The sequence below is a fragment of the Trachemys scripta genome, chromosome 10 (genome assembly GCF_013100865.1).
Source record: "Trachemys scripta elegans isolate TJP31775 chromosome 10, CAS_Tse_1.0, whole genome shotgun sequence".
In the NCBI taxonomy this organism is placed as follows: Eukaryota; Metazoa; Chordata; order Testudines; family Emydidae; genus Trachemys; species Trachemys scripta.
In genome coordinates this window covers 62,835,279-62,857,170 of record NC_048307.1, presented here as the reverse complement: position 1 = coordinate 62,857,170, position 21,892 = coordinate 62,835,279, and the positions used below count along the sequence as shown (strand labels likewise).

The window sequence follows — 21,892 nt, the reverse complement described above, 5'->3', positions numbered from 1 at the left end:
CGTCAGCAGATAAATAAACTGGCCTGGCCCGCTAGGGTGCTTACCCTGGCGAGCCGCGTGCTGAACGTTGCCGACCCCTGGTCTAATGGCTTTATTCCCTTAAATAAGATTATTAGTAGTAGTGACTACTACACCTGGGTTTCTAAAATTCACTAAAATCTAAGGGTAAGATTTTCAAATGCACTCAGCATTGCTGTAATTCTGCTTCCTTTTAAGTCAATGCTAAAGCAGCAGCTACCTATAGCCTAATTGGCTTGGACAAGGAAATACATCACAGTATGGAGCTCTGTTCAACAGAGTATTTCACTTCAGTGGGAGAGTCAGATTGTGCTATTTTGCATTTTAAGGATATAATTTTATAAAGTACTATAGCCTGGGAAAAGAAAGGAGTAGAGGATTACTGACAGCAACCTCCATGCTCAGACATACGTATATATAATCTACCCCCTTCCAGTCACAGTTGCCAGAACTGTTATCAGACTTTTAAAAACAAACAAACAAAACAAAAACAGAAACACAAGCTTTTAACAAATTCACATTCTAGGTTTGCTGTGAGGTATTTTGAGGTTTGCTGGTGAGTATGTTTTATGCTTTTTATTTTACTGATTCAAAATATCTAGAGCAGATATTAAAAAACAAAACCTTAGAGCCCACAGATCCCGAATGCCCAATGTTTGTATTAATGCCCAATGCAAAGACAAACCAGACTAGGAGTAAAAATATTTAAAGTTTATTTCATAGTTTATGACCCTTTCAGAAAAGGCTGTGAACAATTAACGTGTCTTGGCCAGAATCATGGAAATTGTGCATGCAAATGACCACTTGGACCATCTGCATGCACAACTGCAATAGTATGCACATTTCGTGTGCACCCTTCTCTACAAATATTAACTATTTAATCCTCACTATCATCCTGGAAGGTAGGTGTTAACAATCCTATTTTACAAACGTAAAAACTAAGATCACACAGCAAACCACAGGCAAAGATGTAATTATAGCTGCAGAGTTCTTGACTTCCAACCCCATTTTTATTCCTGTAGACCACAAAATCTCCTGGCTCTGGCTCCCAAACTGAATGAATTTTCAGGTTAAGAAGTAGATGCTTTATAGTATTGAAACCAACATTTCCAAAACAAACAGTCTGAATGTTTTAGGATAGTCAAGATGTATAGAATGAAATGGCACGAAAGTGGCCCAATGAATATGTACTTCCTGTCTGCTACACACATACCAAAAGAAAGTCCCCCTTGGGCCCAAATTTTTGAACTAGCTGCATGCAAATACTAAATAGCTACTTATCATTGTTTATTTCAGTGGGACCTAGAGAAGCACAGAGCTGTCTATTTTATCCATTTCAACAAAGCACAGTTTTTATCCATGTGATCAACAAAACACAGTTTGTTTTTTCCATGGCTGATGGCTAGGCTACATCACTTCATCCTGTCCTTTAGGTTCATGGCCGTAAAACAAAAAACAAAATAAATGAAATAGTTATTACGTTCTTGAAAAAATATGTAGGTAAAATAGAATTTGAGATTTTGGTATCACTTATAAACCTAGGGCTTGAATACTTGAAAGACCTCCTCTCTCCTCATGCCATACTGCAACAACTGAGAGCAACAGAGGTGCTCCAGGGGAAGCTGCCTCAGGATGAAAGGAGAGAGGATAGCTAGTAGGGCACATTGAATGAGATCAGCTTAGGAACTCGCTTCCCCTTTGATCCAAAACAGCCTGAGTCTTTTGATCTGGAGGGCTCTTTTTTTAAGGGAGGCTTTTGGAGAAGGATCTTTTGTTTTTTATTAATTTTATATTTTTAATTTATGGAGGCTTTTGAAGCTGTTTGAAGAGTAATACTTAAGGGATTATTTTCTTCTCCCATTTCCTGTGCTGAAAGGTTTAATGAGCCTTCTGCCATATTTTGAGGGGGGTCACCATTGGCTTCTTGTTTTCATATTTTATGGTGTTTACGTCACTGGTAAGGGCATCTACAGGATAGAACAGGCTTTTAGTTCTTAAACAAACTGAGAGTAAATAGTTGTTGGGGGGTCTGAATCTGCAGTCCTTGAACACTCCAAACTCCCAATGCCTTCAGGACAAGATCAGGCCCATAAGTATCTTTTAGTTAATCAATTACAGTGTCGCCTCTGCCTCATACTTCAGATTCTCTCCTGCAAGTCTGTGGTAGAAAAATGCTTACTAACCTGAAACTGCTTTGGACATTTAAACAGTGAGTTTTAATTTATCAAAGAACTCTTGAAAGCTAGCCTGATGGAAGCTCACAAGGGAGACAGCCTGTGACTCAGAGGAACCTTTGGGATAGATTCTCCTTTAAACACATACAAATAATTCCCATTAACATCAGTGAGAGTCATGCCTATGATGGGCAGAACAGGAACCTGTTTGCTTCCTCAGTGATGTGTCAGCCTACAGTTGAATTATAGCAGCAGGTAAACCAACCCAAGAAAATAACTTATGCCAGCACATTTTGATAATTTTTTTAAAATGATGAAAAGTCAAATTAAAGTCAGTTTTGGAACTATCACACACTTGAAGTCTTGCTTTATAGTATACTGTTAGTCACAGGTCCAATTATATCCATATGATTTAATACACAAACATTTACACCATTTAAATCAGACACATTTGCTCACCTCTTACATTGTTAAAACAGAGGCACAGATTTCAAAACTGCATGCACAAATACATGCATATAATATGTGCAACTGCCCGATGTGTGGCTATGCCCAATCAGATGTCTGCCCTTATCCTGCTAGTATCACAGTACGACACAATTCTAAAAGAAGCTGGCATCCTATTTTTTGGAATCTGTCAACTTATAAAGTGCCTTATCAAGCTGAGTAAGTGAAGATCAGTTATGTCCTATGAGGTTGCTCTGAAAAGCTCTGCTCCTGTGGAGTATGGGAGTGTCAACCATGCAGGTCCCTGGTTGATGAGAGTAAGGAAATCAGGTTTGAACAGTGATTTGAAAATGAAACGCATGGTGTAAGTAATAAGTATTATAATAATAACTCCATTAATTGTTAAAATAATTTTCTTAAATAACTTGCAAACTTAGTGAAATGCTAAAATGGATGTTAAAATATAGCGAGTCATTGAAGTTTTGGTGAAGAAGTGAGGAGGCAAAAGGAGAATATCTAAAACTATCCTCTTCTCCCTCAAAAAACGTAAGATTAACACACACAAAAAAAATCTGTTCAGAGATCAGAGCGTAATACCTACTGAGTTATTTGCTTCTTTGCCATTTGATATTTCTTCAGAAGATCCTGATACCTCTGAGCTAATTCTGTGTGTGTGTGTGTGTATATACTTATACACACATATATATTTATTTTATATATATATCACCAAGGGCCAAATACATCTTTGGTGTAACACTCTTGATTCCAGTGGAGTTACATCTGTGATGAACTCTACCTCTACCCATCATGTTTCCAACTGACAAAGAGTTTTAAACAAGAAGTTTAAAAACAAGAAGTTTAAGTTAATCCGAAGAAGTGGGCTGCAGCCCACGAAAGCTTATGCTCAAAAAATTTGTTAGTCTCTAAGGTGCCACAAGTACTCCTGTTCTTTTTGCGGATACAGACTAACACGGCTGCTACTCTGAAACAAGTTATTTACTGAGGCTCAATATAGCCACAAAACTGATTTTATTGATATGAACAAATCTCAGTCAAGTCTGGTATCTTCAAATGCCTGTATAACTACATAAACCCTAATGAAAATATTTCATTAACATCTTTCCTGTTTCCATATAAAGTGTTAATTTAGGGTCTCTTCTTGGAATAAAATAGCCAGGTAAAAGCTTTCAAACTCCTTTCTTGGGAAATCGGAGTCCTTTTCCCCAGTGCAATGTGGCAGAGCTGTCCAAGTAGTTAATATCAATAGCAAATTAAAAATTCTCCATAATATTGCATTTTCTCTGACCTTCACACAAAGCAATTTATTAAACTTACAGTGGGAGACAAAAAAGTGTTGCTTGGGTTGAATGTACTGTTATCTTTAGGAGGAGTGCACTGAAGCCACCCAAAAAAGACATCTCGGAGAGAGACCTTAACTTTGCAGGAATGTGGCACCTCTACCATTTTGTTTCCTCCTTCCCCCACCCCCCAAAAATGGGCAGGTATCGCAAAAGAGACCAGTTCTCCACATCTGACTTGCTGCATTAATTAGAACAAGATGGATTTTTTAATCTTTGTATTTTGGGGGCTTCTTCCCCTCTTCCCCCCCCCCCGCCAAATAAAACAATATCCTGGATTAAATACTAACGTTCTTATTGAAGCATAACTGCCACTAAAATCAGCAGGAGTTATGCTGAATTAAGGACTTTAGGATTAGCTCCCTTCTATTTATCTACATTTGGTTTTACAGTAATTTTCTAATAAAATGGTTTAAAAAGTAGAACAGTCTTTCATTGGTTACACACTGCATCTGCAGGGACTTGAGATCTTACACAATGTTGATATGACCAGGGCACTTTCCGCTGAACAGAAGAGTCTGGTAGTAGAGGAATGCAGGGTTGAGGCTAAAGAATAGGAAGAGTGATCAGGGACTTGAGTAAGACAATTCCATGGCATAAGATGTTTCGGAGGCTAGGGAGCACCTATGTATTATTGAGAGAATGGAATAACCAAAACAAGTTGTTTATAAGCTGCTTAATGAGGCGGCAGACTACATGGATTAGTGTGTTGGCCTGTACACCTTCTCACTATAGGCATAATCCAAGGGCAACTGACATCCAAAGGATTCTTTCACATTGACTTCAATGGGTGCTACATAGAGAAAAGAAGGACATGGCAATGGTGCAGAAAAAGCCGTTACCTTATACATTGCAGTATGTAAAGTCTGGCGGAAGTTTAGTTTTGCACAGTGTCATTAATAAATAAAGGATCGAAGTTTTAAAGCCACACACAACCGGCAAGGGGTGCAAGCCATGTTTGCCCCATTACACCAGCAAAATTTTGCATTTGTGCATCACTTCGGAAACTGCATATGCAACTTCTTGTTTTCTCCACTGTGTATTTTTGTAGGTGCAAATGAGGTTGTATACGTGAAGCGCTGCTCACCCATTGTGAAGGTCTTTAGAAACTGAGCCCATACTATGCAGCAGGAAGTGTGAGGCCTGTTAAAGCCATTTTAAAAATTGGCAACTATGCAAGCCAGAAATTGCTTTTCAAGTATAAGTAATGTAACTGTTCCTTTAAAAAAGAGCAATTTTCTAAAGCTCTTAGACCAAACGAAAGCAGCACCAGATTAAAATGTGCCTTTTCTAAATTCGTTCAGCATTCCAGTGACTTATCACATTGGGTATGGGGAACAAGATTTTGCCCTTTGTTAATCTTGTGAACATACTATTTTGATAACAATTTCTTCAAGCACTAAGTTAGTTCATTACCCTGTGGCTTTCTGGATTTGGCTCCCTAGTCTCCTTAATGCCAAAATGTTCCCCATCTCTTTGACCTCATCTCTCCTTATTTTCCAATTCACCAAATATATTCCTCAAAGAGCAGACTTACTTTCTCCTTACTCATCTTGCCTCTTGAGGAAGGTGGACAGGTCCTTCCCCTGGGCTGCCACCATTATCTGCAAAAACCTTCTCTGTAACTACCTGATCCCCCAACAAATACTATTTCAAAACTCACCTCTTATCCATAACCCATGACTCCTATCCTGCTCTAACAAACATATTCTTACTCCTTATGTCTCTTAGTTTTCTGACAATCATTCTCCCCCAAACTTGACCATAACCACCCCTTCACTTCTGAGCCACATCATCATTGCAGAGATGTGGATAGAATTCAAAGATGAATAATTCACTTGTATTTGCACAAACCGAAGGGTGTGGTGTAATATGGATAATTATTCTTTCAGCCCTGAAAGGGCTGTTGTGAGGATTAATTAGATAATGTTTGTAAGACACTTTGAAGGTGTACACGCTATGTAAGCTCTAAGTATTATTAGTAGAGCCTACGTTGCTTTGAAGCAGTCCCTGGCATTTTTGTATGAACAACATTATGAATAAAGAAATTACATATTAGTGCAAACTGCCGTGTATGCCTTTACATATCACAAAACTTGTGACACTACTCCCATTACAGAGCTAACATGCTGCATTTCCACAGCCTGGTCTATTCTTGACTGCTCTCTCTCTGCCCTGAATACTATCCAGCTCCAACATGCCCTGACCTGAAGTACTCTTTCCTTCACAGAAGCAATGCAGCAGGTTCTCCCCACCTCTGACATGTGTTTCATTTTCCCTGAGTCATGACAACTGGTCCTGTATTACCAGCCAGAAGACAATTTTCCCCCTAACTACAATAGAACCTCAGAGTTACGAAGATCACAGTTATGAACTGACTGGTCAACCACTCATCTCATTTGGAACTGGAAGTACACAACCAGGCAGCAGAGAGATATTAAAAAAAAAAAAAAAAAAAAAAAAAAAAAAGCAAGTACAGTAGTGTTAAATATAAACTACTTAAAAAAAAAAAGAAAAGTTAATTTTTTTTTGACAAGGTAAGGAAACTGTTTCTGTGTCTGTTTCATTTAAATTAAGGTTTAAAACAGCATTTTTCTCCTGCATAGTAAAGCTTCAAAGCTGTATTAAGCAAATGTTCAGTTGTAAATTTTTGAAAGAACAACCCTAATGTTTTGTTCAGAATAGGAACATTTCAGAGTTATGAACAACCTCCATTCCCAAGATGTTTGTAACTCTGAGGTTCTACTGTATTTCATACTTAATAAGACAAAATATGCCTCAGTTTCACCATTGTAAAAATGGCCATTATTATACCTGTCTACTTCAGAGGGATGTGTTGGGATTAGTTAGCGAATGTCTGTAAAATGCTTGCCAGACATGAAGGCCTTTGCATACATTAAATATTACGCCATGTCTGTGCTTAGGAGACTACACCCCCAACATGGCAAAACACAGACATATAAAATATGTAAGATGAGGTGAACTTTTTGTATTAAAAAAAAGATTAGTTTGGGAAAAATGTGTTACCATGAAGACTGTGCAGCTGAAAACACTGCTGACCACACACAGATTTGTAACTCACTTAAAAGTTAGGCAGCAGGACCTACTGAATAGACCACTAGACCAGGACTTGGGAAAGATGGATTCTATTCCCACCTCTGCATCTGGCCCATTGGGTGACCTTGGGCAAGTCACTTCCCCTTCCCATGCCTCGGTTTCCCCCTCGTAATATGGGAATAACGATACTGACCTCCTTTGTAAAGTGCTTTGCAATCTACAGATTAAAACCACTATGTATGAGCGAGGTATTATTAACTCATCACTCCAGATTTTATTGAGAAACAGACTTGCTGAGAATTCAGCTATGCTCTTTTCAGTACAAAGGACTGAAGCTCCTTAAGTCTGTCAATCTTCTGTGACGCTGTGCAACAGCGACTTGCTAAAAGCTTTAAGGAACAACCCTGAAAATAGCATGTACAGTTTCTAAACAAACAAGACATATGAACAGCAAATCATGTAGTTTACAATTTTAATTGCGTCCAGGAAGTGTAGCTCTAGAATGTAAAAATACCAAGAAGTGAAACTATAATTGATTAACTGTAGTTTTTCTGGACATACTGAACACATACAAATGGAGAAAACTGGGGTCAGCACCGGCTCCAAAATCACGACAGATTGCACTCTGGAGGGGCACAAAGATGACCCAGCAAAATGAAACTGATTTCCCTAGGGATTAGTCGGTTGAGGTCACTGCTGCAACAGGCTGCTAAAGCTTATTGCACAGAAACCAGCAGGACACCTCATATGAACTCCAGGCTCCAATTATAACCACATTTAACCCTTTAACTGCCTGCAGACAATCATTAGTCCAAACAAGCGGGACAAAAGACCAGATGTCAATTATGACATATCATAGCTGCACCCTCAAGACACAACAGTCAGCAAGCAGGGAATCCCAGTTTAGGGTGGGTTACACTTCCTTCATAATTCACAAATACACTTACCTTCAGCAAGAAAGGACATTTTCCTTTTTCATTCTAATTTTATCAATACAACCCGAAACTAAATTACTCCAGTGAGATGCTGCAAATTCATATAACTCCATCATCGTTCTGTTCTGTTTGTACAGCACCGAGCACAATGGAGTCCTGGTCCATGAATGGGCAGAGCCTCTGCATGCGCACAAGTGTGAAGAGCTGTTTTAACTCCCCTCCCCTAAGCACCCTGCAGGGGAGAGTGGTCCATCCACCAAAGAGACATTGGGAGATAGTCATCAGTCCTTCTCCACAAGAAGATGACAGTAGGTAGGGACATTGGGAAGTTGTCAGAAAAGTATCTTGCACTGAACCTGCAGGATAGAGGGAACCCATGTGGGGACAAAAGGTTGTGTAAGATGGTGGAGTCTCCCCAGTCCAATAAGCCAAGTATATTTCCACAATCTGAACTCTCCAAGATTCTGCAATCATAACATTCATATGTAATTTTTCCACGTTGAGGCTGGTCTACCATCTTTATTATGATGAGATCAGTTTGCTGTGTGCTCTGATACGTAGTCTGACTATGTTAATACTATGCATTGCAATGTATTCCCTTTTGTGGTCCCTTTTGTGCAGGTTATAAGAATCAGTAATGGTTTGGGGACACTATTCTAAACAGGGTGGCTTGTCAGTCGCCACACCATAACTATAGTACCCTCTGCACATTCTGGCTCCTCCAAATTCTGGTTAAGAGAGAGTCGCCATCTCCATTTGAGAGCTTTCTGCATCTCCAGAGTCCGGGGAAGGAGAATGAGCTTGCAACAGCTGAACCAGTAGCTGAGCCAAAGGAGGACTCCATTACTGGTAAAAACAGAACCGGAAATGGCAGATTCCACTACTTCCATATAAACCCCAGGATACTGACCTTTGGCGAGATGGCCCTGTCTCTCCCAATAAGCAACCAGAACTCTCAAAAACGGCCATGGTCCTCTAGTTCCTAGTCACGCTTATAGTGAGAGCAACCCAAAATCATTAGAGAATAATCATCTAGGTCACAACTTGCTTCTGTTATGCAGAAAGATTCTTTCCTCTTACTGCTACTAAACATGTCTGCACATAAACTAAAGGGAAGCCTTAAATATTTGATAAAGATCTCTCTACATATACCTGTGTATCCAGACTATGTATTAATATGATCCCTATTACCATAGTATCAAAACACCTTGCAGTCTTCAATGTATTTATCCTCACAACACCGCTATAAGATAGCACTTCCCTATTACTCACACTTTGCAAATTGGAAACTGAGCACAGAGACAGTGACTGTCCAAAGTCACACACAAGATCTGTGGAGGCATAGGAAATTGAACTGTGGACTCCCACATCCCAGACTAGCACCCTAACCACTGGACCATCCTGCCTCTTCCTTCTCCTTTTTTCTATGAAGTGCAACTTCAATCACCACCTCATCTGATGAATATCTGTGTATACATTACAAACGTGTGTGATTGTCTATGTTTTTCTACCCCACTATCATCTGTCCACGAGCCAAAATTTCTCAAGATGGCTGCCAAGGTACTTCTGTGCAATGTATTGAAGGTAGAAGCAGATTTTGCATAACAGTCCGTGAAACAATTTTGGCACTTTGGCACAAGTGAAATTGCAAAGAGTCAAAAAACATTAATTGACTCAGTTTTCCTTAGCCTACTTTCCAACACTGCCAAGGTACAGATATATTTAGATATATTTATTTAGGAGAAGCTGACATTAAAGACAATTTAATTTAAAAAATTTCTATTCACCTCAGGTTTTGTCAAATCATTATTATTTTTAATACAAAATTATTTGGCAGTGTCCTTTTTGACTCCGGGATTTGTTGAGTTTTATAGGGTTCTCATCATTATGTAATTCTATTTCCAACTGAATCTCCTCTGGATGGTTCTTTTAGAAAACCAGCAGGCAGCAGCCAAGTTCTTTTATTTAAATTGAAAACGGTGATCTCAACAGTATTCGGGAGCCACTCTAAGCCTGGATGAGAATGCACCATGATTATCCTAAAAATACACATGTAGCGTGCTCCCATTACACAGCACAAGGGAGCACAAGTACAGAAAAGAACAGAGTCAACTAAAACCTCTAGTTATATATTATACTGCAGTTCAGAATCATCCCCATCTCCTCTGCTTCCAGACCATATGATGTCTTTGTGTTTAATTATAAACATTAAAGAAAGAAGGAAAGGGAAGAGGAGTTGTACTTATTGAGGGTTACAGCCTTAGTATGCTGATCTTGGAATGCCTCCAAAAAAGGTTTACTATTTTACTGAAATATTTTGTAAATTGGGTTATCAGCAGGTCTTACTTAGAGAAAAGGCAACACAGAACCAGCTTGGAAGATACAGCACTGTAATTCCTTAGAGGACTGCTTTCGTGGGCAAGTACAGCATTTGCAATTAAAAAAATCAATGCTTGCCAACTTATGTCATGTAGTTACCACAGTTATTTTCTATTGGAGTAAGACTGAAATAGGAAAACGTGTTAACAGTTTGGGAAATGCTAACTTTTACGACGCTTAGCATTGTAGTTCCAAAAAAAAGGGGTCAAAACATGCAAGGATCCAAATGCTAATCATGTGATTTATGCTTCCAAGACAAAGACGAGTATTTCAATGGCTATTTGCTTCTTTTTCTATTGCACGCCTTCCTAAAACGTCTGGCCAAAATCTGTTTAAACTTGTTCAAATGAAGCATCTGACGTATGAGGAATATGAGACAGACAGACACAGACAGACAGAGCATGCAACACACACACACAAAACCTGGCAATAGTTACTATATAAAACCTAAAATGGATAGAAATAGAAAGACAAGGCTCAAGGGAAAATTTATGCTCATTGTCCAATGTAAAATTACCAGTACAAGGACCTATCAGGCAAATTTATTCACATGATAAGAATTATTCATGCAAGCTGTCACAAGAGAAGCTCCACAGAACTCAGTGGGCCGTACTGTCTCCTTCCACATTAAAACCCTGAGTGGGGGCTTCTACAGAAAAAAAACTCTGCAAGGAATCATTTGTTGAGATTCCCCAACATCACCTTGCCAGGAGAGTGGTTTGTCCCGCAGCAAAATAGTCACGTGTCCCATCCCCCAAATCTGGCAGATTCCAGGGAGCTCTGGGATGCCTGGATCATCCAGGCAGGAGGGCCTGAGCCTCCTGCTGAGCACCAGCTTTTGCCCACCAGTGGGGCTTCATGGTACTGTGACTCTACTGGAGTAGTACTAACAGAAGCACTCTCCTGGCCACAGCTGCCTCCAGCATGCTATGCACAAGATTCAGAAGGCTGGAAAGGAGCTGATATGTTCTCTCTCAGCCTGTTTGATCCTCTCTTGGCTTCCCCCAGCATAGACCCCCAGACAGGGCTCTACCAGATTAAGGTGGGAGACAGTGGGATCAATGCCACAGAGGCAGATGAACCCCCTTTCCACATGGAAGAGAAGATCTATGCAAAGACCCCTCTGTGAATGAACTGGGGGGAGGGGAGCAAGGATGCAATCCATTTTAGTGAAATTACTTGGGAGTAGAGATTTACAGGATTGGGCCCATATGCGCAGAAGTGATCTAAAACAGAGATCTCAACCAAACTGCACTGGCCAGATCCATCCCGCATGAGAAGTTATGTGACCTGCAGAGCATAGTCAAATTCTGCAGAATCTCAGCCTTCCTCCCCCCCACCCCTAACATAAGTTTCTAGCCCTCATTTTTGCAAAAATAACCTTTCAAATCTGAACTGAGTGTAGAATAATGCTGTGTTACTGTCTGAGTCTGCAGACAGCCTGAAAGAATGACTAAGAGGTGTGAATTTTCCCACCTGCTAGTAACTTCATTGGGTTGGTAGCCCTGAAGTCTAATGACATTTTAAATGTAAGCAATACATTTAATTGTTTATTTTATTAGCAGAGTGGAGAAGCAGTCAGAGTGAGGAGCTGGTAGATATGGCAGGAAGGGAGATGCAGAAAGAAAAAAAGATACAAAGACAGAAAAGGGGGAAAGAGAGAAAAGAAAAGGGGGAAGGAAAAGAAACAAAAGGCCATGTTCTATCCTTGACCTTTATACAAACATCCCCCAGGTGTGGAGGAGTCTTAAATGCATATACCAGCTCTTGGACCATCATTAAAAATGAAATTCAGAACTCTCTACAAAGTCAGTTTGACACCCCTTGATCTAAAACATACCTAGATTTGTTGCTTTATATGAACTGATGCTGTGAGCTGCTGAATGTCAGTCAGTGCCCACTGAAGCTAGGAGTGAGCCCTATGGGCTGTAGTAATACTAACATTCAGCATTTATGTAGCACTTTACTTTTTCAAAGCACAGTGCAAACATTTAATTAATGGTCAATGTTAACTTTATAACCAACCACTTTCAATGGAACTGTCCACACTTCCAGGAAACCATGAACTGGTCATCTAATTATGAAAAAGAGTTTTCTCATCAATCATCTACATTGGGGGGGGGGGGGAAATAATCAAGCTGGCAAAAACAAAATCTAAAATATTAATATATAAATTATTAAAGTAGCTTTAAGGTGCAAATGTTAAGATAGGCCCACTGAATTTCAGGTATAAAAGAGTATCATGACTAGTTATGCTAGAGACCATTTAAATATATAGTATCAGGAAGAATGAAAAATGATGGGAAAACATGACCTGCCAAGACAATACAAAAATGCCTACCATAAAACACTAAGATTATTGCCCTAAATATAGCAGTCATATGAATATTTAATCACTAATGAAGAATGAAATCATCAAATCTTTAAGGAAACAAGAACAAATGGATATAAACTGGCCATCAACAAGTTTAGGCTTGAAATTAGATGAAGGTTTCTAACCATCAGATGAGAGAAGTTCTTGAACAGCCTTTCTAGGGGAGCAGGGGCGCAAAAAACCTAACTGGCTTCAAGACAGAAGTCGGTAAGTTTATGGAGGGGATGGTATGGAGCAGGGGTAGGCAACCTATGGCACGTGTGCCGAAGGCAGCACACAAGCTGATTTTCAGTGGCACTCACACTGCCTGGGTCCTGGCCACCGGTCCGGGGGGGCTCTGCATTTTAATTTAATTTTAAATGAAGCTTCTTAAACATTTTAAAAACCTTATTTACAATAGTTTAGTTATATATTAAAGACTTATAGAAAGAGACCATCTAAAAACGTTAAAATGTATTACTGGCACGCGAAACCTTAAATTAGAGTGAATAAAGGAAGAGCTGACACACCGCTTCTGAAAGGTTGTCGACCCCGGTATGGAGGATACTGCCTACAATGGCATGTAGCTGATCTGTGATTGCTACCAGCAAGTATCTCCAATGGCCAGTGATGGAACACTAGATGGGGAGAGCTCTAAGTTACTACAGAGAATTCTTTTCCAAGTGTCTGGCTGGTTGGCCTTGCCCACATATTCAGGGTCTAATTGACTGCCATATTTGGGGTCAGGAAGGAATTTTCCCCTGGGTCATATTGGCAGGGACTCTGGGGGTTTTGCATCTTCCTCTGTAGCATGGGTCATGGGTCACTTGCAGGCTTAAACTGCATTTGGTGCATTCTCTGTCACTTGAATTCTTTAAATCATGATTTGAGGATTTCAGTAACTCAGCCAGAGATTATGATCTATATAGAAGTGGGTGGGTAAGGTTCTGTGGCCTGCAATGTCAGGAGGTCAGACTAGATCAGGGGATCGGCAACCTTTGGCACACGGCCCGTCAGAGAAAGCCCCTAGCGGGCCGAGCCGGTTTGTTTACCTGCAGCGTCCTCAGGTTCAGCCGATCGCAGCTCCCACTGGCTGTGGTTCACCGTCCCAGGCCAATGGGAGCTGCGGGAAGGGCAGCCAGCACATCCCTCAGCCTGCACCGCTTCCCACAGCCCCCATTGGCCTGGGACGGCGAACCGCAGCCAGTGGGAGCTGCAATCGGCCGAACCTGCAGACGCTGCAGGTAAACAAACCGGCCCGGCCCGCTAGGGGCTTTCCCTGACGGGCCGCGTGCCAAAGGTTGCCGATCCCTGGACTAGATGATCATGATGGTCCCTTCTGGCCTTAAAGTCTATGATGACTTAACCTGTTTTTTTAAAAAATCCAACAGATGAATTGCAATCTTAATATGTATTATGGATTTTAGCCTCATTAGTTAAAGAATGCAAATTAAAGTGAGATTAAAGCAGTAATGACCCAGAGAGAAGCCACAAAGAGGAGGAAAATATGCATCATCATAAGAAAAATTAATAATAGTAAGGGACTAAGAACTTGGACATAAAGAGAAAATATAGAATACATTAGGCACATTAAATAAAGAGTCAAGGGCAAAAGGAAGAAAAGATCAGTAATACAAAATGGAGAAAGGAAAAAAGCACTTAAGAATATAGGCATAAAATGTAAACAAGTAGCTCATTACTTCAGTGCAGAGAAATTCTGTATAGTTATTTAATGGATGAGGTGCTGAAATACTCACTTATAATTCCAACATATGTTTAAATTACACTTTAAATGACAGTAACTTTTATAAATAAATTCACAAAGGAATACATTTGTTATAACATTCTCTAGGCACACAAACAAATGATTTCAGTTTATTAGTGCTAAGTATTTTAAAATATCATTTCCACACCTGTAACATCTCATAACTCATTCTAAAAGAAATTTCTACCCATGACATTCGTTATTATTCAAGAATTGAACTACTGAAATATTGCTGGAGGAAGGATGGTGTTGGATTAAGGCACAAAACTGGAGGTCAGGAGATCCTCACACTGCCACGGACTGACTGGGTGACCTTGGGCAAGTCACTTATTGCCTGTTTGTCTCAGTTCCCTTCTGTGTAACAGATATAAATTATTACCTCACAGACATTTACAAGGGTTAATTCATTAATGTCTGTAAAGCAAATGAGTCCTCCAGATGGAAGCAGCTATAAGTGAAAATATGATTTCTATTTCATCCACACCAAATACTATACACACCTCTTTAGTCGAAGCCATGTTCTTTTAATATACATAGCAATCTAGATGTTGGGTACCTTATGTAGCTCACAGACTGCTGTGAAAAAGGTATACATGTACGTACAAGGTTTACGTAGCAGTCTATATGCCAGATATTTCAAGACAGAAGCAGTCTATGAACGTGCTACATCAACACTTATTGCATCATGCTCTACTATTCTTTTAAAATGGGTCTGTTATGTGGTTAACATGCAACTCGGTGGTTTTCACATAGAGGACTCACCAGGCTTCTGCCCTTTAAGCATATTATTCTCTCCTTTTCCCTTACACATTCTTAACTGAACATGCAGTTACACTAAGGTGTCCATCTCATCACTTTCACCCCATCTGCACTGTGCTTCATTCTCAGAGGGTACTGCATAATTGGCACACCACAATGGAAAACTCAGCCATCTTGTTTAGTGGCTATATGTCTTGAAGGACAAGAATGTCAAAAACTTCTATCCATAACAATAGGGCATGAGGATCCATTTTGTTAACTGTACATGAACAAACACCAGGGCCTGCATTCAAGAACTGAAATGTGTCAAATTCTCTGGTTGGCATGACCTTGAGAGAGACCGGCTGGATTTCACAGCCCACTTTCCTGGGTTAAACAATCCGTTTTCAAAGAACATTTAAAGTAAGAATTCACTCTCTTGCAGTAGTGGCATCATTACAGTATTTTAATTTCATGCATCTGTACTCTTCATACACTCTGCAATTTTCTTTTGCCCTTTAAAATACTGGATGATGAGTTATTTTCCAAACCTAAATTGTACAGCTCTGGCTTCACTGATATGAGTAAGAGACAGTTCTCCAAAGAGAACTGGGTATTGTTAAGATTACCCATAGATTAATCATTTTTTCTGTTGGGTTATATGTAAATACTGTAAAATATTTGCATTCTTAAAGCACAATTATTTGTTCCTTAAAAATAGATAGTGGTCCAAAAATAGCCCTCTATTACTTATCAGTCTGAAACAACACTGTCCCTTACAGATCCGATCAAATTTTAGACCTAGATTCTGAACAGTTCCAATGGATTCTTCCCATTACCTATCAAATGAGTACTGTCTGTAAGAGACAAATTTTTTATATTGTTTTGCTAATTTCATGGGTTTATTAGGTTTTGAAATTTAATAAAACAGTGGAGCAAAGAAACTTGACACCTACTAAGTTAGGGTTACCATACGTCCAGATTTTCCCGGACATGTCCGGCTTTTTGGGCTCCAAATCCCCGTCCGGGGGGAAATCCCAAAAAGCCGGACATGTCCGGGAAAATCGGACATGCGGTGCCGGGCCGGCGGAGCGGGGCCGGGCCGGGGGCTCGGGGGCCGGGCCGGCGGTGCCGGGCCGGGGGTTCGGGGGCCGGGCTGGCGGTGCCGGGGGATTGGGGGCCGGGCCGGCAGTGCCGGGCTGGGCCGGGGGCTCGGGGGCCGGGCCGGGGGATCGGGGGCTCAGCCGGCGGTGCCGGGCTGGGGGCTCGGCCGGCGGTGCCGGGCCGGGGGTTCGGGGGACGGGCCGGGGGCCAGGCTGGAGACCTGCGGGGCCGGGGGCCTGGGGTGGGCCGCGCCTCCTCCCCCCACACCCACCCTTACCTGCTTCAGGCTTCCCGCGACTCAAATGTTCGCGGGAAGCAGGGGAGGGGGCGGAGACTTTAGGGAGGGGGCGGAGTTGGGGGCGGGGCTGGAGCCCCGTGGAGTGTCCTCCTTTCGGAGGTACTAAATATGGTAACCCTAACTAAGTACAAATAAAAGCCGAGTCAAGTCCACTGACTGGGAACTTAAGACCTCATTCCTATGGGAAACAAAATTCAAAGGCTGTTTTTTCCACAAACCTGGCCATCTGTTTATATGCTTCTTCAGCCACAGCAAAGATGTGTGGATCCATATCCCCCATATTCTGACCACTGTATGCATTGATGATATCTTCGCCATAGATAGGCAGCTGCTCATAAGGATTTATGGCTACTAAGACGATACCTACAAAGGAAATGGAACAAAATCTATTAATAATGGCTGAGTTGAAAAGGTAAAAGTGTCAAAAGCCAGGTGTATGTTGTTCTAATCTTTCTTAAATGTTTAGCTTGGAGGAGAACAAAGTCCTGATCTGAAGCCCACTGAAGTAAATGGAAAGACATTATTTTGATGGGTTTTGGATTAGGTACTAAATTTGAATCCTGAAAGTTTGAACACAGTTCATTTTCTTGCGTGTAAGAAAATCACCAGGGAGGACTTTTACTCTTTCCCCATTTTTAAAGTTTTGGGTTTGAAGAATGAAACGTTGCTTGGGTTTAGAGTAAGTCAGCCGGACATTGACTGATGATGAACAGCCAGCTCTACCCAGTAACAAGATCATTGAGGACTGTACTTCCCATCTTTTATTATAAATCATGGCCTCTGATTTGCTTAGTTATTTGTTGGGATCTAACAGAAAGGCTCTGAAACAAAATAGTGCCCACTTCTCACATAAGGGCTTAATGATGTCAGACATGTCAACCATTTGTGCCTGATATTATGGCACCACATGTTAATATTAGAAATTTGTAATATAAAAAAACTAGTATTAGAATTTTTAGTATAAATATTTCTAATAAACAATGGCCTGATTTTGAATAGTGGCCTCCAACAAGTGCTCAGAAATAAATGTAGGTGTACTGCATAGAGCTGGCACACCTAGGCTCCTGATTGAACTTGGAAATCAAATAGTTAGACATTTAAAAGTACTATAACACACTCCCACAATTATTTCAGACCAAGTTGAAAGTCAGGCCAATATTTTTAACTTACTACATCTCCCGTTTCAAGTCTCTCATGACACTGCCACGTAGTGAAGTAGTTGCCATGTGGACAGAAAGAAGTTGTAATCCTAGTTGTGGCCATCTAATAAGCACACCAGGCATCATTCTATGCAACACAACTTGAATGAACATGTTTCCCTCATTCCCCAATACCAGATATTTCTATAGCAGTGTCATATCTAAATATACCCAGCAATCAACCTTCACTTTTTCTATAAAGCACTAAAAGTCTGTAATTCAGGGAAAGAAACAAGACAGTGTTCAGGCCTAAATGTTATGACTGAGACAAAGTAGGTGGAACATTTTTCATAGAATAGCAAAGCAAAGGCATCTAAAATCTGGACCTGCTGCTCCAAATATCATCCCAGTTTTCCAGATGACTAAATCATGTCATATATTTACAGATCAAGCAAACAGCAAAATAAAAACACAAACAAGCTTTCTAATGAGCAAATACCTTTTGGAAAAGGATTGGAAGGATTCTCGTCTGCAGCTTTAGATATATTACATGTTCTATGTCAAGACATAACTATGTAACCTGTGATACAAAGACCTCAGTGTTTTTCCATCAGCCATGACTTCACTAGGATGACTCAGGGACTTGAACTTAAAGTCTCTATTATTTTTTTTAGAAAAGATGCCAAGCTCTTATACTTTAATGAAGAGTCAAGAACGAACACACATCCCTCCTACCCATCAGCAAGTTAAGGGAATTTTTTTAGGTGCCAATTTTACAAATCCTGCTACTGAAAATATGAGCAGCTAATAAAAAGTTAAAGTTTGAAGGAAATAATTAGATCATATTCTAGTCCCCATCACAGATATACCAAACAATTTGTAGTCTGAGTTTGACTGAAGCCCAGAAATGGAATGGCAGAGGTGTTACAGACCAGTATTAAGGCACACTGGCAGAGCTGGGTAGGAGCACAGGAATGGAATAGTCAAGGGGCTACAAATCAGGACAAAGGTGCACTGGCAGATCTTTGTGCAGAAGGATGAACAATGCCTTCCCGGCGCATGCTAGGCTTCTCAACAAAGCCAGATTCACCCATACAAAATTAAAAATAAATAAGACTACAGTTAAGCTGGTTGCACAATGAAGAGGCTGGGACCATGATCTGATGCAAGAGATTAATACAGTAACTCCTCACTTAACGTTGTAGTTATGTTCCTGAAAAATGTGACTTTACGTGAAACGATGTTAAGCGAATCCAATTTCCCCATAAGAATTAATGTAAATGGGGGGTGGTTAGGTTTCCAGGGAAATTTTTTTCACCAGACAAAAGACATACAGATGTATACACACATCTATGTATGTATGTCTTTTGTCTGGTGAAAAAAATTTCCCTGGAAACCTAACCACCCCCCCATTTACATTAATTCTTATGGNGGGGGGTGGTTAGGTTTCCAGGGAAATTTTTTTCACCAGACAAAAGACATACAGATGTATACACACATCTATGTATGTATGTCTTTTGTCTGGTGAAAAAAATTTCCCTGGAAACCTAACCACCCCCCCATTTACATTAATTCTTATGGGGAAATTGGATTCGCTTAACATCGTTTCACGTAAAGTCACATTTTTCAGGGCTCAGCCGAGTGTGTGTGTGTGTGTGTGTGTGTGTGTGTGTGTGTGTGTGTGTGTGTGTGTGTATATAAATATATATACACACATACTGTGTATGTATGTGTGTATATATACACACACACACACACACACACACAGTACAAGTTTTAAACAAACAATGTAATACTGTACACAGCAATGATGATTGTGAAGCTTGGTTGAGGTGGAGGAGTCAGAGGGTGAAATATTTCCCAGGGAATGCCTTACTGCTAAATGATGAACTAGCACTCGGCTGAGCCCTCAAGGGTTAACACATTGTTGTTAATATAGCCTCACACTCTTCAAGGCAGGACAAATGGAGGGAGGGGAGACAGCACGGCAGACAGAGACACACAGAGAGTGAGTGAGTGAGTGTGAGAGAGAGAGAGAGAGATGTGCATTGCCCCTTTAAGTATGCTGATCCCACTCTAATTACATTGCCTTTTTAAGTACATCAGCAAGTTGAGACAGCAGTTGCTGCTAGCAAGCTCCCTCCATCCTGAGCTCCAAGGCAGAGGGCAGGAGCAGCACATGGCAATGGGGGGAGGGACACCTGACCTGCCGGCAATTGATAGCCTGCTGGGCAGTTGCCTCACAGGGGACTTAGGGGAGCGGAGAGCTGATAGAGGGGCTGCCGGTCCACCCTGGTTCCAAGCCCCCACCAGCTAGCTCCACTGGGCTGCTCTTCCTGCAAGCAGTGGACAAAGCAGGCGGCTGCCAAACGTTATAAGCATTGCGCAACTTTAAACAAGCATGTTCTCTAATTGATCAGCAACGTAACAACAAAACAATGTTAACTGGGACGACTTTAAGTGAGGAGTTACTGTATAGCTGAACTGCTCAGTAATAGTGATCATAATGTTATTAAATGTAACATCCTTGTAAGGGGCAAAATACCAAAGAAACCCACCACAGTAGCTTTTAACTTCAAAAAAAGGCGAACTTACACAAAAATGAGGAAGTTAGTTAACTGGAAATTAAAAGGAACAGCCAAAGAGTGAAATGCCTGCATGGAAACTTTTTAAAAACACCATAATAGAAGCTCAAATGAAATGTGTAAACCAAATTAAAACAAAAAACAAAAAAACAGCAAGAGAACCAAAAAAATGCCACTATGACTAAACAGACTAAAAGAGTTGGTTAGCAACAAAAAGGCACCCTTTAAAAATTGGAAGTCAAATCCTACTGAGGAAAATAGAAAGGAACATAAACTCTGGCAAGTGAAGGGTAAAAATATAATTAGGCCGATCAAAAAAGAATCTGAAGAGCAACTAGCAAAAGACTGAAAAACTAAAAATTTTTTTAAGTACATTGGAAGCAGGAAGCCTGACAAACAATCAGTGGTGCCACTGGATGATGGAAGTGGTAAACATGCACCCAAGGAAGACAAGGCTGTTGTGGATAAGCTAAATGAATTCTTTGCATCAGACTTCTTTGCAGAGGATGCGAGGAAGATTCCCACACCTGAGCCATTCTTTTTAGATAACAAATCTGAGGAACCACCCTTGATTGAGGTGTCAATAAAGGAGGTTATGGAACAAACTGATAAATTAAACTAATACATCACCAGGACCAGATAGCATTCACCCAAGAGTTCTGAAGGAACTCAATATGAAATTGCAGAACTAACAACTGGGGTATCTAACCTATTTCTTAAATCCACCTCTGTACCAGACAACTGGAGGTTTACTAATGTAACTCCATTTTTTTAAAAACAGTCTCCAGAGTTGATCCTGGCAATTACAGGCCAGTAAACCTAATTTCAGTACCAGGCAAATTGGTTGAAACTATAGTAAAGAATAGTATTATCAGACACATAGATTAACATGATGCATTGCATAAGAGTCAACACAGCTTTTGTAAATGGAAATCATGCCTCACCAATCTATTAGAATTCTTTAAGGTTGTCAACAAGCATGTGGACAAAGGTGATCCAGGGGACATAGTATACTTGGACTTTCTGAAGGCCTTTACAAGGTCCCTCACCAAAGGCTCTTAAGCAAAGCACACAGTCATGGGACAAGAGGGAAGGTCCTCCCATGGATCAGTAATGGGTTAAAAGATGGGGGGGGAGGGAAAAGGGTAGGAATAAATGGTCAGTTTTCACAGTGGAGAGAGGTAAATAGCGGGGTCCCCCAAAGAACTGTACTGCGACCAGTGCTGTTCAATATATTCATAAATGACTTGGAAAAAGGGATAAACAGTGAGGTAGCAAATTTTGTAGACGAGACAAAATTACTCAAGATAGTTAAGTCCAAAGCAGACTGAGAAAAGTTACAAGAGATCTCACAAAACAGAGTGACTTGGCAACAAAATGGCAGAAGAAATTCAATGTTGATAAATGCAAAGTAATGAGCATTGGAAAAACATAAATTAGCTGCTACCACTCAAGAAAGAGATCTTGGGGTCATTCTGGATAGTTCTCTGAAAACATCTGCTCAACGTGCAGAAGCAGTCATAAAAGCTAACAAAATGCTAG

The 21,892-nt window shown here is 40.5% G+C and overlaps 1 protein-coding gene across 6 annotated transcripts in view; it reads right to left on the bottom strand.

Moving 5' to 3' along the window:
- MYO5A (myosin VA) overlaps positions 1 to 21,892 on the bottom strand; it is a 181,298-nt gene that overhangs the window by 87,739 nt on the left and 71,667 nt on the right. For all 6 annotated transcript variants that reach the window (XM_034782891.1, XM_034782890.1, XM_034782892.1 and 3 more), the window contains exon 4: positions 16,845 to 16,989. In XM_034782891.1, the coding sequence (XP_034638782.1) occupies positions 16,845 to 16,989 (145 nt within the window). The remainder of the gene's footprint in view (positions 1 to 16,844; positions 16,990 to 21,892) is intronic.